The sequence below is a fragment of the Carlito syrichta genome, unplaced genomic scaffold (genome assembly GCF_000164805.1).
Source record: "Carlito syrichta isolate Samal-C Ts95f unplaced genomic scaffold, Tarsius_syrichta-2.0.1 Scaffold315966, whole genome shotgun sequence".
In the NCBI taxonomy this organism is placed as follows: Eukaryota; Metazoa; Chordata; class Mammalia; order Primates; family Tarsiidae; genus Carlito; species Carlito syrichta.
Window position 1 is genome coordinate 196,276 of NW_007260062.1, and position 19,116 is coordinate 215,391.

At 46.2% G+C, this 19,116-nt stretch overlaps 1 protein-coding gene across 6 annotated transcripts in view; it reads right to left on the reverse strand.

Moving 5' to 3' along the window:
- Window positions 1–18,502, reverse strand: part of SEPT6 (septin 6) — a 72,007-nt gene extending 53,505 nt beyond the window's left edge. For 5 of the 6 annotated variants that reach the window (XM_021706744.1, XM_008073611.2, XM_021706746.1 and 2 more), the window contains exons 1-2: window positions 18,159–18,502; window positions 3,160–3,274 (exon numbers count right to left, since the gene is read on the reverse strand). In XM_021706744.1, the coding sequence (XP_021562419.1) occupies window positions 3,160–3,274; window positions 18,159–18,188 (145 nt within the window). In that variant the 5' untranslated portion in view covers window positions 18,189–18,502. Of the gene's footprint in view, window positions 1–3,159; window positions 3,275–13,123; window positions 13,229–18,158 lie in introns of all 6 variants that reach the window. The other variant, XM_021706743.1, reaches the window with a different exon arrangement.
- Window positions 18,503–19,116: the final 614 nt, after the last annotated feature.

The window sequence follows — 19,116 nt, forward strand, 5'->3', positions numbered from 1 at the left end:
TTTTTTTTTTTTTTTTTTTTTTTTTTTTTTTTTTTTGAGTAGGAGTCTCATTATCACCCAGGTTGGAGTGCAGTGGCACGCTTACGGTCACTGCAGCCTTGACCTGCTGGGCTCAGGTGATCCTTCCTCCAGGTGAGCCTTCCAAGTAGCTGGAATCACAGGCACACACCACCATGCTCAGCTAATTTTTTATTGATTTATTGTAAAGACAAGCCATGTTGCTCAGGCTGGTCTCAAACCCCTGAGCTCAGGCAATCCTCTTGCCTCTGCCTCCCAAAGTGCTGGCATTACAGGTGTAAGCCACCACACCCAGCTTTTTTTGTTTGTTTCTTTGTTTGTTTGGTTTTTGAGTACGGGTCTCACTCTGTCTCCCAGACTGGAGTGCAGTGGCACAATCACAGCTCACTACAGCCTCAAACTCCTGACATCAGGCGATCCTTCCACTGCAGCCTCCTGAGTAGCTGGGACTATGGGCATGCATCACCATACCTGGCTAATTTTTTCATTTTTTTGTAAACACGAGGTCTTGCTTTGTGGCTTAGGTTGGTCTTGAACTCCTGGGATCAAGTAATCCTCCTGCCTCAAGCTCTCAAAGTGTTGGGATTCCTGGCATGAGCCTCTGTGCTTAGCCCTAAACAGAATTTTTAAATAAGTCACTAAGGGAGTAAACGTGACAGTTACACGTAGGCAGTAGGCATGAAAGTATGGTCACAGAAAACCCTGCAAGAGAAATGATCACCTTCAGCAGCCAAGCTATGGACCCTTCACCAAGTCAGTGACTGGACCCAGCCCCATGGCTGGGCTGACATTGCAGCCTCAGAGCCACTCTAAGCTGCTGGTGACTTTGGCCCCAATTGGGGGTTCTCTGAGCAATTGACAGGGTTGTGAGCACAACAAGAGGGCAAGATGGCTGAGTTGCAGGGCTTTTTGGATTAGGAATAGGGAATAAAATTAACCTAATCCAAGCTGGTCTATCCAGCAGTTGCACCTGCAAGTCTAAGAGAGGAGCTACTGAGGCAGTCATTTCCTGAAACTTAACAAATGGGGCGAAAGTGTGACTCCCTAGAGGTAACTGTGTCTCCTTACAACCTCCACCCCTCTTGAGGGGTTTGTCCTGGGCACATGAGCAATTCCATTCCTGCAGGTTGTGCTGAAACAATTGTAGCTGTACAGTGTCTGGGTGGGAACTAGAGGACAGGGGGCTAACTATTTCTCCCACTCACTTTGCCTTAAGCATGGCTGCATCTTCCTCTGGACCCTCAGGGAGCCTGTGATCCACATGTAAATTACCCTATACTTCTACCCTCAGAAAGTCACTCTGATTCAAGCAGGCTCCCTTCTAAAGCTTGACGAGCCCACCCAATGGTAGTTGGTTAAAAGGTTGCTTAGGGTGGGTCTGTCATTTATCTTCTCATCTCCTCAACGTTAGTTAGTACAGGTCATATAGATTCTGGGAGGAATGCCAAGGGAATCTGATATGTTTGTGCTGAAATATTGTGGTAATCAAATATTATGTGAAATAAGTTGGCCATCAGCCAAAGATCAGAGATCTTGCTAGTTAAACAGAGATTTGGCGGTGCTAATATTGGATGTGATAGCATTTGCACTTCATGTTGATCACGATGACTTCTATGTATTTTGCATCCCTCTCCTAATAACACCTAATCATAACCATAGTTTGACTTTCAGCATTTGGAGAATTAACAGCCTAGGTCTGACTCTAAGGCCTCTGATGTGTAATTCTGTGAAGCACATATTTTCATCTCATAGGCTCCAAAGTTGATGGACAGGAGTGAGTCATTTAACTAGTGAGTGAGCCTAGGTGACTGCTTGTCACCCGTTGTTCTCTACTTGTCCTTGTGTGTGCAGTGATTCCCTTACAGAAAATAACCTGGAAAAGAGGGCTGAGAAGAGAGGAGGGAAAAAACAGCCCAAGAAAACGAATGGCCTTAGTGAGAAAACAGAATTGTTAAACACATTAAAGAGTAAAATATCCAATTTAGTGGTGGCTCAGATCTGCAGCATAAATGAGTTCCCTGTATGCTCTATCCAAAAATAAAAGGCAATTAGTAAAAGCATTTGAGTGTTCCAGACAGTATGAAAACAGATTTTATTCTGGTATTTATATAATCATTAAGGTTCAGAAGGAGGTCACTGAAAATGTGCGGGTATGCTTTCCTTCACTGCAGGGTGAAAATCATGCTACAATCATGTTTGCAAATTTGGGATTTTTAAGGTCTAAGGAGAAATTCTTAAATCAAGGAACTGTCATCTCTCTCACTTGTTCAATTGGTGCCCAATGGTTTCCAAAGCATTTTCATGTGTTCAAAACATGCTGCTGGCAGCAGTTAGGGAAGCAGTGGGAGGGACAAGGGGCCAGCCAAGCCTGGGTCCTCATTATGGCTCTGCCACTTTTTCTGCATTGTCTCAGGAAAATCCCTTATCCTCCCCAAGTCTCTGGGTCTCCACCTGTTTCATGAGGCTACAAATGCTACTTGCTCTGTTCACTTCACAGTCCTAGTAAAGACCAAATGTAAGAAAGTGTTTGTAAAGTATAATGAATGACTCCCGTGGGGTTCACTCATTCATTCATTTCACAAACATTACTGAACTCTCTTTGTGCTATGATTAGCACATAGAGGGGGCTAAGATGTGGTTTCCTCCATTGAGATTCAAGATCTAGGCAGAGACATAAGTAAAGGGAATAAAAGAATTTTGCCTACAGCTGTGTGGTGCCTGCACTTGAGCTCAAACTATACCAGGTCCAGCAGAGCTGCAGAGGAAACAGACTCAAGCCACTGCCACAGCATCTTTCCTCAGCCACCATCTGCCTCCCAATTCTGCCCTGGCTCCAATCTTCTGTAGTCAAAACGAACCTGATGGCAGTAACTGAGCCAGCCAGCTCCCATACAAAATTTCCACTGAGTCTCACATAGCTCAGTTTCCCCCAGGGTATGGCCCCATATTCTGGTCTGGTCAGGGAAAAAAGTAATTACAGCCAGTGCTTACAAAAACAAGCAGAGAGATAAAAGGGGGGGGGAGACGCTCTTACAAATAGATCAGAATGACACACTATTTAACCTAATTACCTGCAAAGCCACATCCAGGCATTAAGGATCCATATTCTGTAATAGAATTTCCTGCTATGGAAATACTCACCCACGCACAGGATGTTGAAGCAGAAGCCCTGGCTGACTGACTTATTCACCAGCTGGTCAGGCAAGCTGTCAAACCCCACATGTCCAGCCAGGGGGACAGTTCGGCAACCTTCACCCTAATTTGGAAGGGGAGGGGGAGAAAATGAAAATGTGCTTAAAGGCAATCTGGGTCTCATCTCTCCATCCAAATGTTTTCCATGCTAGAAAGTAAGACCTGCCCAGGCCGAGTGTGTCATTTCTTCTCTCAGCTACTCCCTGCTCCAAAGCAAAGTGGCCCAGCAGCTTGGAAATCACAGATTCTTGAGTACAAGCATCCTCTAGGTTCAACAATGGATGTCATCACAGTTCTAGATAGAGCAAATTACCCAAGGGGCTTATCCAGAGCAGGAGGGCAGGGGCCGGGAGAAGAACACTTGCACCAGAGACTCACAGACTTGGGTTAAATTTAGACTCAATCACTTTACAAGTTGGGTAACCCCTCTGAGACTCAGTTTCCTTCCACATCTGTCATTTGAGATAACATGGCATGTCTTAGGGGTAACTGAAACTCAAATGTGCTAATACATATAATGAGCATAAGTGTTCAGTAAATATTACAAAAAGATTTTTGGTCTTTTTTTTGAGACAGGGTCTCACTGTCACCCAGGCTAGAGTACAATAATGCAATCATATCTCACTGCAGCCTCAAACTCCTGGGCTCAAGCGATCTTCCCACCTCAGCCTTCCAAGTAGCTGGAACTACAGGCACACAACACCATTCCTGGCTGGCTAACTTAATTTTTTTTTTTTTTTGAGAGACAAGTTCTCACTCTGTCGTCCAGACTGGATTGCAGTGGTGCAATCATGGCTCACTGCAACCTCGAATTCCTGTACTCAAGCAATCCTCCCACTTTGGCCTCCCAAAGTGCTGGGATTACAGGCATGAGCCATTGTGCCCCACCCAAAAAGATCATAAAGAGCAATTATTCCTCTCTTCTGGGGCATTTTGGGCATCTACAGAGGCAGTATAGCACAGAGGTTAAGAGCATTGGCTTTGAAATCAGACAGGTCTCAGTTAGAACCTACCTTGGCCACCTTCTTTCTGGCTGCATCACCTCAGACAAGCTACTTAACCTTCTCAAAGTTTCCCCAATCATTAGATGGGGAACTAGTAGCTGGTGTGAGGATTGTATAGAACAATGCTCCTCAAGTACTTAGCATAGTGCCTAGCATGTGGTAAGTATTTGATCAGCAGTGGCTGCTGTTACAGTTACACTGTGAGGTTATCCTTAGGCCTGTGATCTGACAGGTAATGCCATGGAACACTTGTGGCTTCCTATAGTCAGAGAGAGCAGCCTCCATGCTTTCTCCGGTTCCCTTGACTCTGTAGGGGTCAGCCAAGCCACTCCCAGCCCTGGAAAGCAAACGGACTTTGCTTCGCCTGCAAGGCCCAACACTTCTTACAAAACAGGGAGAGCCTCAAACTAGGGCAGGCTTCCAAGGAGCCAGGGGGAAGGACAAAGGGGCCTGCATATACTCAAGAAATATGCCAACTGCCAACAGCCACAGGGAGGGGGGAGGAGAAGGGAAGCTGGAGACAGCCGAGCTGGACAAGAAGGGTGCACTCTGTAAGGAATCAGAGTTTCTGTTGGGTGGGGCTGCACCAAGCTTTCTGTAACCAGAAAGATGCCAAAAACAATCCAAGAAAGACATGGTCAGTGCCGGGAGGCCTGTGCCAGCATCCCAGGCTGCACTAGTAGGCAGCTCTTCCGTTGGACTGAACCTGCTTTTAAACTAGGTCCACAATAAGGACACATTTTTGCCCTGGGAGGGATGGGCCTGTGATGATAGAGGAGCCTCTCAGCAGTCGACCTTGTCAGAGCTGGTTTCCAGAAGTCCCCCCCCCCATCCAGCTTGGGATCCTGGCTCCCATCAGTGTCATCAGATCTTCCCAAGAGTAAGTGACAGGGCTAGTGCCGGTGAGTGCCATCTGGCAAGTTCATTACCTTCACTCATTTCACCCCACACATCCCCAGTGGAGCATTCTTGACAGACGGCCATATGCCATCATTTGGTCAGAGTTGGCATATTCTGTGCCCCAGAGGGTCCCCTGAAGACAGCTGAGCTTCACAAGAGGCTCATGTCACTCAGGGCTTTGTTCTACATTCACCCCTTTCCACTGCTTCTTCCCATTTCCCCTTCTTTTTATTAAATCAAAGTAAGATGTAAGTTTCCCCCCACTGGTTCTAGATCCTGGACACTGCGGGGAGACAAGGACTTAAGAGCCAATATGGTTTCCTGATGGAGCCACCTATGTAGCAGGCATCGGAAACTGGGATGAGCTCGAGTTGAGGTTTCCTGAGCCATATTTCATCACTCTTGGCTGCCTCTTCCAGACTCCAAATTCAGCACCAAGAAACTTCAAGTGCTCCAAAGCCAAAAGGAGAGGAAAGGAACTTTCAAACTGAGGACAGTGGAAGGAAGTGAGGAAGAACACCAAACCAAACACCTCCCATGCGCCCACCATTATCTTCTACCAAACACAGTTCTATAAAGTGCCCTAAACAGCAGAAGAAACCATTATGAACTTTATTCCCTAGACAATGGGGTTTGGAGGATTTTGAGCAGGGAGGGCCATGATACAGGTAGTGTCTTTAAAAGATCATTCCAGTTGTAGGGTGCTTGCATGATTGGAGGACAGAGAGAGTAGGGACAGAGAGACATATAAGGAGATGACTCTGATAATGTTGAGCCAGCAGAGTGGCATCCAGGCACTGCAATAACACCGCTTGAAGTGAACTGACCTTACTTGGGACTCAAAAGGAAGGGACAAGTTTGAGAGGCGTCCTAAAGAAGGGATGACACTCAATAAGTCACTGAGTGACCAGCAGAGGGAGTGACTGCAAGGGGCTAAGTCTGGGAGTTTGAATTGATAGCACCATGGATAGACAGAGGGAAGCCAGAAAACGGAGACTGTTTACTGAAAACATCAAGGAATCTGGTTTTAAGTAACCTGTTACTGAAAAAAGTACATTTACCAGGGGTTTCTTATTTTTAAAGGTAATTAATATCCACTATAGAAATTTTAGAAAAAATTATAAAGGAGAAAAACCACTCATAATATCACTGTCCAGAGATAACCACTGTTAATATTTATATGTAATTCCCTCCAGTCTATACACTTTTTTTTTTACTAATAGAGGGGATCAGGAATATACAGATATTCCTTTTAATAAACTGACTTAGTAATTTGACACTTGATAAAGTATAGATGTTTTCTTGAATAATTGAGTGTCCCTCTAATATTATTTTTATTGGCTACATGGCATTACATTATAGGAACTTGCCATATTTTCCTTTTTTTTTTTTTTTGAGTTGGAGTCTCATTCCGTTGCCCAGGCTGGAGTGGCATGCTCACGGCCACCCCAGCGTCCACCTGCTGGGCTCAGGCAATGCTTCCCCCTCAGTCTTCCAAGTAGCCAGAACTACAGGTGTGCGCTACCACGCCCGTCTACTTTTTTGTTTTATCGTAGAGACGAGGTGTCACCAAGTTGCCCGGGTTGATCTCGAACCCGTGGGCTCCGGCAATCCACTTGCTTCAGCCTCCCAAAGTGCTGGGATTACAGACTGAGCCACCAAACCCAGCCCTTGCCATATTTTCTTAACCAGTCTTCCACTGTCAGTCATTTAGTATATTTCCAAGTACTCAGCATTGTAAAGAATAATTCTTGTTCTTACATGTTTACATAGATCTCTGATTCTTTCCTTAAGTTAAATTCTTAGAAGTGAAGCTTGCTGGATCAAAGAGCACACATGTTTCAAACACTTTGGTACACAGTGACACATCATGAGAATCATATAAATTTATATTCCCACCACTAATATGTAAGAGTGTCTGTTTACCCATAAATACTGAGTTTCACAGGCTTTTTAACTATTGTGAATTGAATCACTGAAAAATGGCATCATGTTGTTTAATTTACATTTTACTACTAGTGAGGGTGAACAGTTTTTCATTGTTAATTGTGTATATATATACATGTGAGTTAACTATTCATATCTTTGCCTTTTTTATGGGTATTTTTCTCTTTTGAATTTATAAAAGCATTTTATATATTAAGGAAAATAAGATAAGTTTTTAATTTGATGATGAGACATCCAGGAAAAGAAATCCAATAAGCAGATAGCAACATGGAACTGTAGGCTCAGGGAGAATTCAGGACTGAACTATAAATTTAGGAGTGAGAGGTATGAAACTGAATGTGTTCTCCAAGAGATAGCACATGGAGAGACGTGTTAAAGACTGATGATAGGAAATTCTCACAAGTAAGAAATGGAAGATGAGGATTCTGTCAAGAGGGGGAAATGATCAGAAAAATAACAGATAGGCTGGGTGCGGTGGCTCATGCCTACAATCCCAGCACTTTGGGAGGCCGAGGTGAGAGAACTGCCTAAGCCCATGGGATCGAGACCAGGCTGGGCAACTTGGTGCGAACTCATCTCTACAATAAATCAAAAAAATTACCCGGGCGTGGTAGCACGGGCCTGTAGTTCCAGCTACTTGGAAGGCTGAGGCAGAAGGATCGCCTGAGCCCAATGGGTCGAGGCTGCGATGGCTGTGAGCGTGCCACTGCACTCCAGCCTGGGCAACGGAGTGAGACTCTAACTCAAAAAAAAAAAAAAAGAAAGAAAGAAAGAAAGAAAAATAACAGAGAACCCAATAGTTTTCTATCACCAGAATCTAAAGGGAAAGTCAAGAAGAATGACAGAAAACAGTCATTGATTTGGATTTGATGAAGATCACTGGTGACTTTTAGAATTCTTATTTCTTCTATATCTGTTATCCAGTGTCCAATACACCTAAACTTACTGAAGAAATTGGGAAGTGAGGACATGGGTCCCGGTTAATTGTCTTTCTCGCTAACAAGTATTTAAGCAGCAAATTTTTGTCTCAATCCCCGTAGTTAAGAAAGCTTCAAAAATGTATTTGTAGCCAGTCTCGGTGGCTCAGCCTGTAATCCCACGCCTTTGGGAGGCTGAGGGGAGTGGATTGCCTGAGCCCGCGGGTTCGAGACCCGCCTGGGCAACTTGGCGAGACCTCATCTCTACAAGAAATCAAAAGTGAGCCGGGCGTGGTAGCACGCACCTGTAGTTCCAGCTACTCAGAAGGCTGAGGAGGAAGGATCTCCGGAGCCCAGTGGGTCGAGGCTGCGGTGGCCGGGAGCGGCCACTGCACTCCAGTCTGGTGACAGAGTGAGACTCCAACTCAAAAAGAAAAAAAAAATGTATTTGTATAGTTCCTGCTTTAGGAAATCCTGTCTGGCAAACACCATGCACTCTTGCTTTGATGAATCTTATAAGATGCCAAGGTCATCATTATGAATATCAGTCGTCATTATTCAGAGCTAAAGATGTAGAGGTAGAAAGGACAGAGCATTGGACTGAATGTACACTGACCCCAGAACTGACCCTGTAAGTTTCTTCCCTCCTCTCTTACTAAATCTCTAATACCTTATCTCTTTCCTCTTTCTCCTTAAGGTGGCCTTATTAATTAAGGCCCTGATTACTTTGATTGCAGTTAATTGAATGTTCCCTTGATTACAATATGCACAAGAGGAGACGGAACTGGCAACTTGGCCCAGCATGTCTGATACTAAAACTTCAAGTTATCATTTTTAGTAGCAGGTGGTGCCATGTTCAAGGCTTGAACAGAAATGCTAGAAAGACGAAGTCACCAAAATTTTAAGTTACACATCTCCCATAGCCCTGCAACCTCTTCTCAGAATTTGTACAAGGATCTGTGTACAAGAAAATCTATTATTTATTTTTGGCATTTTCTATAATCCTGAAAAACTAGGAAAAAAACCTACAAGTACGACAATAGGAAAATATTTATCTAAATTATGGTACATACATATTCTGGAATATTCTGCAGCCATTAAGAAGAATGTGGGCAGTAGACAGCAGATATTCTTGCTGCTGTCCTGCCCACTGTGCCCTTCACAATGTATCTTCTCTTTAATAAATTTATCTTTCTTAGCTCAAAAAAAAGAAGAATGTGGTAGTTCTATATGTACTGAAGTGACTATCTCTAAGACATATGATAAAATAGAAGTTGTAGAACAATAAGCACAGTATGAGCCCATCTGTGCACAAAAGCCTTGTTTATGTCTTTGTACATAAATGTATGTGAACGCCATAGAAAAGGGACTGAAAAGACAGCCACCAAACCAAGAACTGTGGCTACCTCAGGGGAGGGGAATGGAAGTAGTGGCTTAGGCAGGGAGACAGTCAGTATACTTCCGTATTGTTTGATTCTTTTCTAGCATAAATGTATTCACACATTACCTGTGTAATTTTAAAACATTTTTAGTATAAGAAAGGAGAGTTCTCACTCAGCTTTGCAGCAGGGGTAATTAGGATGCAGAGAGTCTGAGAGAAGCTAAAAGGAAGGCAAAATGAAAGAGGCCTCCTGAGAATTGGGAGAGCCCCCACTCCTCTCCCCAATTACATTTCCTGTTTTCTCCTCATCTGCAGTCACCTGCGGTTTTGAAATACGTTATACCACATTTCATATCACAGGCAGAAACACTGCTCTTTCTCTTCCGCCTCCTCTCCTGAGGACACACCAATTTCGTCTTTTAATTGAATATTCGTAAGGTTCATATTATAAAGAACGAGTTATGGCGGTTCTAGCTGTGTATCTTTCTCCCATCGCTGTTATTCTGAAAATAAAGAGTCCCATAAGCACCCAAGTAGGCAACCTCTGTCTCCCTCTCCCCTCTGCCCCTCTCCCAACCTCTGTGGTAGAGCAAGCAAGGTAGTATTTGAGGCCTCTGGGAACTGATGGTACACATGTGTCAATGGAGAATTTCCTGCCTCTGTTTAAAACCAGGGGTGGGGGACCTAAGTTAGTAGCTGGCATTCTGAAGGATGAAAGCAAAAAGTTTGGAACCCATTGCCAATGACGGGGCTTTCCCTATACTTTCTCCTCTGGTCTTTCACATCCAAGTTCTAGGAAAGGACAGAAATACTGAATTAGGATTCTCTTCAGTACCCTCACCAGTCACTCAGTAGTGGGCCCAAGCTCTCACACCTTCCCTTCCTCCACCTTCATCCCCAGCCCTGAGTACCAATCTCTGAGAGACCCTGCAAATCTCCAAGACTATACATCATGGAATATTATGTAGTTGAGAAAAATATTTTCTAGAAACATTTAATGGCATGAGGAAATGCTCACCAAATACTGTTTGTTAGGCAAAACAACAACAGCAAACCCAACCTGTACACACAGGATTATCCCAATGATGGGGAAAAGTATACAAACATTTTTTTTTTTTTTGAGTTGGAGTCTCACTCTGTCACCCAGACTGGATTGCAATGGCTGCTTCCGGCCACCGCAGCCTCAACCTGCTGGACTCCGGCGATCCTTCCGCCTCAGCCTTCCGAGTAGCCAGAATTACAGGCGCGCGCTACCACGCCCGGCTAATTTTTTGATTTATTGTAGAGATGAGGTCTCGCCTGCCCAGGCGGGTCTCGAACCCACGGGCTCAGGCAATCCACTCACCTCAGCCTCCCAAAGGCGCAAGATTACAGGCTGAGCCACTAAGCCTACATACATTTTTTTTTTTTAAGACTGGAAGAATACACACCGAAATTATGTCAGTTGTTACTTTTGGGTAGAGAGCTTGGAGATGATGTTGCTTTGCTGTGTTTTCCAAATTTTCTACAATAAGCATATTTTACTTTGATAAACAAGAACACAATTTTTTTTATTTAAAGGAAAAGATTCTATGATGATACTTTCCCGCATAGGAAAGTAGCCTCAGATATTTTAGAAAAATCTTCAATTACAACCAAAATGATGCTTGACAATTTGGTTACTCAGAGCATTTAGCTTTCAGGCAGTTTTATTGTATGTAAGACATTTATTTTACCAATAATACAATGAAACCTTATTATTCTCCTTATTATGACTTATTTTCTATATACATAACATTGTTATACAGTATAACTTCTCATTCTAAAGATTCATGTAAACCAGAAGTCAAATTATATATCCTGAAACATGTAGTAAAAAGTCTTGATGAAACAATCGGGTGGCTAATAGCGTCACCTGCAGCCTCCAATGTTGTCAAGGGAGTGAATGCCATTGTATTATCAACCATAAGAACCACAAAAGCACTGATAAGTTCCCAGAGGTTTAAAAAAAAAACACTTTAATGTACCCAAGACATCAAATATCAGAATTTCCCTCATGCTGATTAAGCCAGGCTGAGAGGAAACAGAGTACTAGCAATGCCCTGTACTGGAAGCGAGAAATTTGGAGGCTGTGCCAAGGAGAAATAAGGCCTGCAAAAGTTGGCCGCACACCTAAGGGGGCCTCAGAAATGCCCTTCAGTTGGGCAGCAGCTTAGGGGACCCTGAGGAAGCACAACAGAAACTATATTTACCAAAGAGAGGGGGAGGCCCACTTTTGGCAAATCCAATAGATGCAACTCTGATTTTAATACACAAAATAAATTCCAGAGTGGCTTTTCGTTCTATAAAAGGACTCACAGTAGGATTCCATGAAATAGCCAGCTCTCCTACTGCATTTAAAGTGGGACTCGATAGACATTCAGCTGTCATGTACTTTTATAGGAAGACAATAGCTGTATACACCTACACAGCCAGACAATATTTGAAGGATTGTTTCTATTCTACTTACAGAGACCCTGCTAAGCTACAAGCATAGACCCTCTCAACAGCTCTCTCCCCACCCAGTTCACAGGGTCAAAGCAGGGAAGGGGTGGAATTAAATTCTGCCACCTAATTCGGAAGCAGAAGCCGGCAAGGACCTAAAAGAAATCAGGCTGGAGAACAAGGAAACATAAGAACCATACAATGTTAAAGCTGGAGACGCCCTTTAAAGATCACCTAATCCAACCCATTTGTTTACAAAAGGGGAAACAGAGACTCAGAGAGAGGAAGTGACTTGGCCCGCGTCACGGAGTGATTTCGTGTCAGAGAATGGTGCTAGGATCCAGGCCCTGTCAAGCCAACTGCCACTCTCAAATGGAAAAGCTGACTCAAGTGGCAGATGTATTTCTTGATGCTGATTACATTCCGGGACATTGGGCTTGTGGCTTGATGATGGTCAGAGGGAGAAGGGTCAAGGAACAGAATCTGGGAGCCTAGGGCTCACCAAGGTGGTTCTGACCCATGGAAGGCAACTAAGGCAGTTGATGCCGTGGAGGGCCCATGCTCCTCCTTTTCACTCACTCCCCTGGTTTTCTCCCCTAGTTTCCTCTCTTCCGACTCTGGCCTAAGCCTCAGCCTGGCCAGCCGCCAAGTTCTGCTCAGGAGCCCCAGGGCAAACTAGCCTACCTAACTCAACAAGCCAGCATCTAGGTAAAATATCTCCACCTCAGGCCAGGGGTGACCCCTGCTCTGGGTGGGTCAACTTTCCCACAAAAGCCAGACAGATTCCTTTCAAGTCGGGCAGTTTAGAAAGAGTTTTCTAGGTGTTCTGGCCACTGTAACCTCCAATCTACTAAAACAGAAAAGAAAGTTTACCCACAGGCCTCTGGGTGAATGCCCAACTGCCCTCTGGGGAGCCTGAATTTGCCTCTGCCTCCATCTGGTCTTGTTTAACGGGGATCTGAAAAAACCCAGTTCCTGCCTCAGCGCCAGTGTTAGGAGCTGGGGGCCTCCGATGTGAAAGGAAACTGAACACCACCTCACACCTCATCAGGGCCAGGAAAGCAGAGTTCTGCTCCTGTTACCCCAGGGCCTTCATTAGGGGTCAGAGAGGGCCCTAGCAGGGGAAACCTGGGCCCTGAGGCCTGTCCCTGAGCAGGCCTGCAAACCTTTTCCTTGGTCACCTTTAAGTGAGTGGAATAGATGACCCCACTCCAGGGTCAGCTGAGAGTACACTGCATAATTCAGCAGATGGCTGCCTCTAATGAGAAGACACCGAAGAAGAGGATAACATTATTTCTCACCCTCCTGAGCATGTGGCCTCCTTCCTCCGTGCAGGCAGCAGAGAAACCCACGGTTTCAAATCCCAGCAGCAGAAGCCTCCTCCTACCAAACCGAGGAGGAAGGGTCTGTGTTTCTAATTTATTCTGCACCCCCTCCAGTTGTTACTTAAAATAATCCATCATTACATGGCTGGTGGCTCCAAGGTTTTTATTTAAAGCAATATGAAGAAGAAAAAAAAGAAAACCCACACAACCCGTGACTGTGCTATCTTGGATTTAAGTTGAGAATCTTTTTAACATCAGAGAGCCTCCAAATCACCCAAGTATACGCTTCTCTGGCCCCCCTGGGGGGGTGATGGGGGAGTACAGTGAGAAGAGGAGGAAGAGAGGGCATGGCAGGATATTAATTTCTTAGAAACATCATGAAAAGAACAGTGTTTTTAAAAACAGAATCTGTGCCATCGGGTAGGTGTTTCATTGTGTCCTCCACTGACCAACAATAACACTTTGGACTAAGGTACTTGGTCTCCCTGCACCCATAAAATGACAACAATAACACTTTCCAGGAAGCTGCTGGAGAAAATGAAGTTATACAGATGGAAGCATTTTGAGATAGTTCAAAGAAACATGTTACATCTGTCCATGGTCTGTCTTCCTTCCTTCCTTCCTCCCTCCCTCCCTCTCTCCATTCTTTCTTTCCTTCTCCCCCTCCCCCCCTTTCCTTTTTTTCTTTTTCTTTTCTTTCTTTTCATTTGTCTTGAAGGTGGTTTTAATGAACATGCAACTAAAAGTCCTTCTGAATTGTTCATTCTAGTATTAAACTATGGCTCTGATCATCCAGTAACCCAGGCAAGTCCAGAAATCAGTCCTATTTAGTTTTGGAATACCTTTTTCCAGGGGACTTATCTTCCTAATTAGTTTTGCTCAGGCTAATGCAATGGGTTTGTTCCCTTATAACACACAAAGGCAGGGGCCGCACTGGGCAACAAAGCCAGCAATTAATAGAAAATTTACAGCAGAAACTCCACAAAGTAAATGCTATGCACATGACTGCAGATCAAAATCTCATTAGACTATACAGACAAATCACTCTGCTGTAATGCAGTTTTGTAATAAGAACACCGCTAACACTCACATTTCCAGGATTTAGGATATAAAGAGGAAACAGGGCTTATTCCTGCCTCCCATCTGGAAGCTCTGAGAGGGCAGAGTTCCTGCGTGCCTTGGCCACCACTATATCCCCAGCACCTGGCACAGGGCCTGAAAGAGTCAGTGCCCAATAAATATGTGCTGAAGGAATGAATGAAAATAAGAGTGGGTGAATTAACACATGAAATTTTCCCAAACCAAGAGCAGAAATGGGATCTCACTCATCTTCACACCTACCATTTCCTATGTGAAGTCCTCAGGAAGCCTTTCCTGTCACCCTCTGCCCCCATCCACTGCTGGACTAGGTACCCTTGTAATGAATTATCTTGTCAGGCAGTCACTCTTCTGTGTAGCACCTACCACAATGATGATAGAGTTATTTGTGTCTGCCTCCACCATTAAATTGTAAACTCCTTTTGGGAAGGGGCTATTTGCATTGGGGGGGCTCTGTAATTCTCCCCCACCTTTTTATTTTGAAAAATCTCAAACACACATAAAAGTTAGGAAATAGTGGAATGACTGCCTATTTACTTCCAGGTGAGATACAACAATTTTTAATATTTGGGGCCATATAAACTTTCTTCAGTACCGCATTCCCAGTAAAGCTAGGTGAATATTGGAGGTTAGTTTTACCTGCTTGGAGTATCATATTACTTTTAGTGTATGGTGGTAGGGACGGCTAAGGCAGGAAGCTTCAAGAGGAATCAAAGGGTAACTGCCATGTGATAGCAAGGCCAGAGTGCAGCAGCCATCTTCTCCCCACCTGCAGGCAATTGCTCTGGGACAACTGCCCCAGGCCAACCCAGGCTAATTTTGGAGGGCAAAGCCAGTCCCTGCAGGTTCTTTCATTTGGGAGAACGACCATTACCTGGATTAGCACTGGAGAAAGCACCATGGTTCACACTGGGATTGATTCAAGCCAGAATCAATGAGACGTTCTTTCTACGGCCAGCACTTACAGTCTGGACCCCAAAATATGACACAAACAGACAGCTCAATGTAAAAACTAGCAGATACAGCTTTGGGGGTCTGCTCTGTGCCTCATTAGGTGAACTTAGATAAGCATATAACCTCTCAGAGTATATATTAATATCAGTCCCAGCCATCTCACAGGCAGGGGAGGGGGACATCCCAAAGAATTTTCTATAGTTCTCTCATTATTTCACCGTTGTCCACAACTTATCTCTTCAATCAGACTATAAACTTAAAAGTCATGAACTTTTTCTAAAAATCTCCTTTTTCTGGTATAGTTGACAAGGGCTAGCCATAGTGCTGGACATCTATCTATTCATGGACACAGTACAGAAACAGTATTTTTTTACAGAGTCCTTTGTAGTATCCATTCAAATTCAATGGACCTGTATTATGTGCACAAGAACTGAGCTTCCAAGACGCATGCATGCAATAGAAGGCCTACCCAACAACTCTACGGCCTGTTTAGTCACTAAGGATGTTAGCCACAGTGGACTTCAACTGAGTCTGGAAAAGACACCTCCCCAACACACACACACACACACACACACACACACACACACACACACACACACACCAGGGCACTACCTGCATGGCACCATGTCCCAGGGCTCATTAAAAAGAACTCCTGAGCTAACCACACTTAGGTTTATTCTCTAGTCTTCCTTCCCCAAACCCTGGAAACATGTTCCTTGGAAGAAACAAGCAGCAGCCAGATGTCCAAGGTCTCTTGAGTTAATTCCATCTTCCCTGGTGAATTACAACTTCTTGCAGACACAAAGGCGAGCAGAGACACAAATGACACATAAACAAGAGCTTCACTGCCTGGGGGGAGGGGGGCATGAAGAGTGACGTCAGTTTTCCCAGAAACCCATTTATCACGATAACAAGGTCTCAAGTGCTTAGGCTGCTCTTTCAGCTTCAGAATCTGGCGTACAATTATGCTCTTCATCATACAGTATGGCAAGACCAGTCAGAGCAAACTGGAACCATGCAAAGCAAACCAAGTGGCCCTAAACCATCCCCCTCGCCCCCATCTGCAGAACAAAGGGGATCTCTGGGCTGCCCGAACTGTGCCTGAGGTGAAATGCAACCTTCTGGAATTTTCCCCTTTGCAGCATCTGCCCTGCAGTCCTAATCCAGGCAAAAGAAACTGGTGAAAGAGTATGGACAGGTCAATGCAAATTCATTAGCTGACTAGAAAAATCATTAGTGTCATTTTTTGTTCACTAAAGATGGAGCAAGTATATTTCAGGAGAGTAGTTTCTCTACTTAAGTATGCCATCTCTAAAATGCAGGTAATGAGGAGCAGAAAAGCGCCCTGGGAGCCCTCAAAACACGAAAGCAATAAATATATGGTGCCAATCTTAGGGGAAAGAGAATTCTCTCAAATTCTATCATAACAGAGCATTGCCCCTATCCACTACTAGTCCTTCCACATCATGACCACATAGAGGGTTCGGTGCTAGGGTGTGCTGGGGTGTGCAGGGGATGGGGGAGGTTCCAAAGAAAGGTCTTGCCCTTCCAAACAGGGCAAAAGGATGGAAAAATTAATACATATCCTGTAGAGGAAATACTATCAGATCCTGGATTCAGATTTTGAAAACAAATCAATTTCAATTACACCAAATACCTAGAGGCTTTTTGTTTTTGCACTGACGCTGCATTGCATGAACTATTTCCCTAAATAAGTAAGCCACAAGGTTTAAAAACATTTTTGTGTGGTTCAGAGATTTTCATCAAATAGTATTTGATGCCATAAAATTTGGCCTACCTCTGTCTCACGCTCCTTCCTCACCTCAGGGTGCTGGTGGGTTTCCTAAAATCCCCGATACCCATGGATGAATAGAAAAGCTAGGTGTCCCTCCAAATGGAATTACCTCCCTTTGCAACCAAACTTCTGGTCTAAAAAACAAACGTGGAGCCTCAGGCCACTTCAACATGATTTCTCTGCACATCCCAGGCTGGAAAACTTCCGTTCTTTAATTTTTTTTCCCCAACAAAAAGAGAGAAAGATGGAACGGCTTTTTTTAAAGTCTCACACTTATTTTCCTGAGTCCCCATGGAAAGAAGCCAGCTCCACAGGTTTTGGCACACAAGCCCAGTTACACTGAACATGCACCCGAGACAGATCTCCAGAGGCCCGCTCAAAAACATGCCAAAATACGCAGCCAGTCACCTACAGGCCAGCCAGCTGCACCCCACGCTGACGCACAAATGGGACCCAGAGGCACACAGCGCAATCATAGAGGCATTCGGACACACACCATAGAGGTGAGCACACTCAGAGAAACAGGACGACTTATCTAGAGTCACAGACAGAACCCGGGCGCCACTGCCGCCCGCCCGGGAAGGCACGAGTGCACGCGCGTGCCCATATATGCGCACACACGAATACACACACAGACGCAGTCACATATGTAATGCATATGGAGAAACCCTACCCCAGTCAGTCACCTCCCCGCCCCCCTCATCGCTCACCACCTTCTGCCCCAGGCTAACCCCAGCCCCGCGCCCTTCTTCCTGTGCAGGCTGGAGTCCCAGCGGGCAGCCGTGCGCAGGGGCGCGGCAAGGCTAGGGTGCCAGGGACCCGGAGGGCTCGGCGGCTCGTGCGGCCATTCATTCGGCAACGCCCCAGCGGTGGGGCCGCAGCTGCAGCGAGGGAGGCGGCGGCGGCGCTCACTGCAGCCCTTGGGCAATGCAAGTTCAGCTGCCGGCCCGCAGGCTTTGCCAGGGCCCCCACCCGCGCGCTACCACGGTTCTCCGGGACAGGCTGGGGAACTGAGCCGCTGACCCCGGGAGCAGAAGTCCCGCCGTGCCTCGGCTCCTGGATGCTGCTCACTGACCTCCTCGCGGTGGTGGTGGCAGTGGCCAGGTTTCCTCGACCCTCCCCAGGCCCCCGGCCCCGGCGCTGGCACCCAAGCCTCGCACTCACCACCTGGCGAGCTATATCGGTCGCTGCCATCGCTCCTGCGTCCGCCAGGGCTGCCACGGGAGCCGCCGCAACGGGAGCTACCGCACAGGAAACAGAGGAGCTCCTCCGACAAAGAGAAAGTGTTACACTTCGGGCGCGACCAAGTCCGGTGGGGGGAGGTGCAAGGGAGGGGCCCCTCGCTGCTCCTCCAACCCCAACCCCTCCTCTATTGCCCACCCCCTCGGAAGTAGGGTATGGGGAGGGGGCGGGTTTAACGCGCCGCCTCCCCCTGCGGCGAACCCAGTTCCAGTTCTCCCTGCAACCCCAGCCGCAGGCCGCTGCGAAGGGGGGCGGGGGCTCTCCTCGGTGACCACGTCCTCTGCCCCCCCCGCCACTGGGCTCCGTGGTACGTCCCGACCTCTGCTGAATTGTCACACCCCCCTGCTCTCCCTTACATCCCTGAGTCCCCAGACCCCGGAGGCTGGAAAGGAGCCCCCGCCCCTCCCCCCTCCCGCGCTTAGCTCAGCGGCTGAGCTCTACAATCCTCCTCCCGGTCCCCTGTACCCCCTCTTCCTTGCCACCGAGATCCCAGGGTGCTTGAATGGAAGCTCCTTGGCCACTGGAGTCTCGATGCTCCAACAGTCATTCTCTACCTCCCACCCCTCAATGGCCCGGGAGCGCTGCTGAGGCCGACGGGGAGAGGCTTGCGGCCCCTGCCGCTCCAGTGAAGCTTTGAAAAGGGGCTGTTGAGGGGAGCCGCACTGCGGTCCCGCGACTGAGCTGTGGCATGTGGAGTCCGAGCCCAAAGGTCTTGAGACGCCCCTTCTACCCTGAGGTTTCCAAGCCTCGGGTGCTATGGGTTGTTATTTCTTGAAGCCAAGCTCACCACTGTTGGGTCCTTAATACAGACAGACCCCACGCCTCCCTTTTCCTACCTAGCCCCAGACGCTCAGCATGAGCAGAGGCTCAGATACCCACT